General features: G+C 42.1%; 1 protein-coding gene across 1 annotated transcript in view; it reads left to right on the forward strand.

Moving 5' to 3' along the window:
• The window catches only part of LOC103523587 (serine/threonine-protein kinase SMG1), a gene marked incomplete at its 3' end in the record, with an annotated part of 10,445 nt that extends 5,982 nt beyond the window's left edge, over positions 1-4,463 (forward strand). The window contains exons 4-5 of the mRNA XM_008488620.1: positions 2,065-2,412; positions 2,694-4,463. Of these exons, the coding sequence (XP_008486842.1) occupies positions 2,065-2,412; positions 2,694-4,463 (2,118 nt within the window). The remainder of the gene's footprint in view (positions 1-2,064; positions 2,413-2,693) is intronic.
• Between the last annotated feature and the right edge of the window lie 8 nt (positions 4,464-4,471).

Here is a 4,471-nt window from a genome sequence, read left to right on the forward strand (position 1 = left end):
CACCAGTGGTAGATCGATTGTTTGGTGCGAGGTTTGCAACGAATAGAAGTCACTATACATCATTCCTCATTATGTGTTATGAGGGGCTCCTTTTCTAAGGGAGGGTAGAGCCAGCAAACTCAGAGGCTCAAGATAGGGACACATAAAGAATACCCTGTAGGGAAAGTACAATGTTAGCGTTTTTCCAGGTTTTAGCTTATTTTAACGCTTATAGGGGCCTTGCCAAGTAGTCTTTTGTCATTTGTCTTCCAAAATACTTCTTTATACTAACATTCAACTACTTTTTTTTTTTATTCAGTAGCGCTGTTTAAAGTCGAGGTCCGGTTTTACACTTGGTTTTAGCGGTTTTTAAAGCTTAAAGAACTTATGAGCGGTCTTGCGACCGAAATCCTTTTAAAATTGGATGGATTTGGTGGCGGATTTTATACTTGCACTGTTTTTAAAGGGTTAAGATGCTGAATGCGTAACGTGAGGGAAAGGAGGATTATAGTGACGAGAAGTGACTAACCGTCGCACGTTTTGGTGGAAAAGGAAGAAGGGGAGTAAGTGAGGAGAAAGGAGACTTATAATGAAGACGAAGGTGCGTACCCGCGCACGTTACGAAATTTTTAATTTTAGCTACCGTGCGGGGTTACGGGTCACTTCGTCTTCATAGATAATCTCATTTCTTTCCAACTTCTTCCTGTGTTGTATTATACTTCACTTATTTCCGCCCCATGTTTTAACTAAAGATTAGAAAAAACCCACGACCTCCTCAAAACAAATAAAGAAACCTGTGAACTAATAAACCCCTCCTTGCTGACCCCTAAAGTATTTAATAAAGAGATCAAAAAATTTTCAGATAAATAGTAAAATTTCCGGAAATAGTATGCATGGATCCAGTATGCTTCCAATGTCTGAACATATCTTGTGTCATCAAGGATATTCTAGAAGATAGTTCAGATTTGCGGACTATGAGGCATGATAGAGGTGTGATTCTATCGTCAGCATAAGTTCGTCTTTGTTAGACAAGTAACGACAACATACCCACATAGTCTCACAGGTTCATCATAAGTCCTTGTGCCAACAAAAGATACTTCATACGTAATTCCAACTGTGACTCACTCCTCAAGATCCTCGGTTGGTACTGGTTGAAAAGTAAGAGTCGGTCGTTGAAAGGAGACTTTACTTCATATCCCCTTCCACCCATAGAATTCAGTATTGGAGCTGGGGACGCCATTTGTAGCGCTTTAATTGGACCTAGTTCCAATTGCAAAATCTTGTACTCTTAGTGGTATAATAATTCTCTTTATCTTTAATAATAAATTAAGAAACAAAACAAAAAAAAAAAAAAAAACCTCTTCTCTCTCTTCTCCTCTCTCTTCTCTCTTCTCCTTTCTCTCTCCTCTTCTTATTGTTGTAATGATTAACTAAGTTAAGAGGTATGTCATGGTAAGGACGAGGCAGGGAGTGTGAGTTAGGTTTAGGTTGAAGGAAGGGCTTGGAGAGTGGAGGTAACTTTAGCCGGCATGTGGCTATGGACTTGGGAAGTGAAAATATTAGTAGGTTTGTTGGGTACCTATGTGAGAAAGTGAATTAGAACCAACGTATACAAAGTTGTTTTAACGGTATGAGGTGAGGATTGCGTGGTAGTGTACTATAATGTTCACCCCATTTACTACGAGCGTCAGGAGTCCCGAAATAGTATAATAAGGACAAAGAGAGCACTCACTCAAACTCGTGATGAACAGGTCCCCGCCAAGGTATTCTCCCCGAGTCGTAATGTTACGGTTTGAGTTTCTTGCGAGAGGAGGCGCAAGAGGACTCCAGAGGCTAAGTCACGTCTGCTAGGGAACTTTTTTTTTTTTTATTTTTTTTTTTTTTTTATGCGACTTTGAATTATTTACCGACATGTGTGTGTGTGATGGGTTTGTGGGTGTGCGTGTGTGTGGTGGTCCCGTACAAAGGACGGGTCAACTACTAGTAACTAAAATTTTCACGATTCTAAGCAATGTACAGACAAATCTACAATTTTATTTATATAGATGTACGAGTGAGTTTCTAATTGATCTCTTGATATTTCAGGTAGTGTGCTTCAGTTGCTCCCCCTGTCTCTCGTCTATAGGAAGCTGGGTGATGTGTACAGCAAGGGTAATAGCACACGACTCTCTCGTTTCCATAGTAACGAGGTAGCGTTCATGTCCAAATATTCCCAGGGAGAGATGAGTGGGTTTTGTTTTCGTTCATACATGCGTTATTTATTACTGGAGGAAGAGGAAGGGTTGGACATGGCGTGGCTGCGAAGTTTATATTATTTGTGTACCATGTCGTCAAGTCCTGTGCATTTAGACGCGGTGGATAATTCACTCCTATTCTGGGCCACATTCTCAAGTGCGCAGTTCTGTGTAACCAACCGATTGCGCACACCCTTGGGTAAGAATCATTTTCCAAATTGTTTTTTATTTTAAGCTGTGTTGATGGCCGTCGATCGACATCGATCTTGGTCGATGGAAGTCGATTGACGGTTGTCGACCATGTGTGCCATACAGCTTTATAAGTAGTTGGATTCATAACCAATGAACTATTATAGTTAAAATACCAGCAGACATATTTTTATAGAAACTGAGTTAGATAAAGATGAAGTTCAAACAATCCTACGAGCTGCAAGTCTTCCTATATCTATAGCTATACAATGTGCTTTTTGTATGTTCCAGGTAAACCCCCCGATACATTAACCACATTTGATTCTAGTATTAAACTTCTCGCTCGTGATATCATGTCTGTCTCATCTCAACCTTATTGTCTGCGTCGTATCCGTCTCGTATTGGACTTCATGGAGCAGCTAGATAAGTGTATAACTAATGCAAGTGATGGTACTGCCACTGCCCTGACTCCCCCTAGTAAGAGTGTAAGATGTTTCTTTACCACTAACAAGAGTACCTGTACGGAATGGCTACATAGACTCCGTAACACACTCATGTGTGTGTCCTTGCATGCCGGTCTGGCATCTAGTGCTGCGCGACACGGCATGACATTACTGCGCGACCTGGTGGCAGGCGGACATACCAACACACTGGACTTTGAGTTAGCCGTGTTGTATCTTAGCTTAGCGTTACTCAGACTGCGGGATGCTGATGGTATACATGGCCTAGCTGTATGGTGTCGTCATGTTACTAGTGTGACCCCGGCCTATCTCAAGTGTTTGGAGTCCCAGGCCGGGGGTAGGTGGGAGGCAGGGGGAGAGGAGTTACATCAGGTCCTGACACAGGAGGGGGGACAATACCCAGAGATAACCAGGAGACTACTATCAGAACAACTTGTAGAATGTTATCTAGGTGTAGAGGATTGGGAGAACCTTGGCACATGGCTATCAGTAGAGTCTCTGTCCAGTAGGAAGTACAGTCACTGGAGTGAACAAGACATTGATATGATGAAACTCATTGAGAAAGAGGAATATCAGAGTGCAAGACAACTAGGAGAGTGGCAATGTACACATGATGATATGCAGACAGTTCCTTATTATTATAAGCTAGCACATGTGAAGCATAGTCTCATCAAGTATTTAATACAGAGATCAGGCGCTAAGAGTATACCAGCGTGCTGTACTCAACTTGTAGAACAATGTAGAAGCATTGCATTCTCCTATGTAAAGGAGAGCATGAGGAATATTCCTTGTGAATTACTCGATGATTCCTTCCTATGCTACTACATGGCACAGTGCTTACTTAATAACACGGCGCTAGGCTTCCATACACAACACCATGGGGAAGTAGAACTCAGCTCTAGTTTACTCACTCAGATTCTATGGTGGAAGGAAACGATGCGAGGTGTTGCACAAGACTCTCTCACCATTACCACAGCACTCGATGCTATGGATCTCAATGCTAAAGATAACAATAACAAACTGTATCTGAGTGTTGTGAGAACCGCGAGGAAAGAAGGGAACATCAAGCTGGCTAGTGGAAAGATGAACAAATATATAAACAAGATATGTCCTCTCCAAGCACAGAATGAGACCACGTCTAGTCTCACTCATTATGTAACTCAGTTCAATACGAGCGCCTCTCTCGTTATCAACAGCCTGGATAAAGTAGAAGCATTCAAAGAGATTACCAAGCTTTACTATGGGTTCTACTCAAAGGAAGCGGGGGTTGAGTTGTGTAGCAATGTGATCAAACAACTTTCCCAATACAACTCAGTGGAACATGTTGACAAAGTGAAGGAAATCAATGCTAGACTTTTGCTAAGACTTACCCAATGGTTAAGTGCTACTGATACACCTAGCCCCGCCTTACGGAATATGCTGGATACCACACGCAATACACACAGCTATGGAGTGAGTGAGAAGAGTGTGGCATTCATTCTATCCTGTGGTATGACAGAGATGGAGAGTACGATCTATCATCTGCTACAGGAATCCATACAGCAATGTCCTGACCTCGCCAAGTCCTGGCATTCCTTGGGGAACTGGAGCTATCGACGTGGTAAGAAC

This window comes from Diaphorina citri, unplaced genomic scaffold, assembly GCF_000475195.1.
Source record: "Diaphorina citri unplaced genomic scaffold, Diaci psyllid genome assembly version 1.1 scaffold27724, whole genome shotgun sequence".
Lineage (NCBI taxonomy): Eukaryota > Metazoa > Arthropoda > Insecta > Hemiptera > Psyllidae > Diaphorina > Diaphorina citri.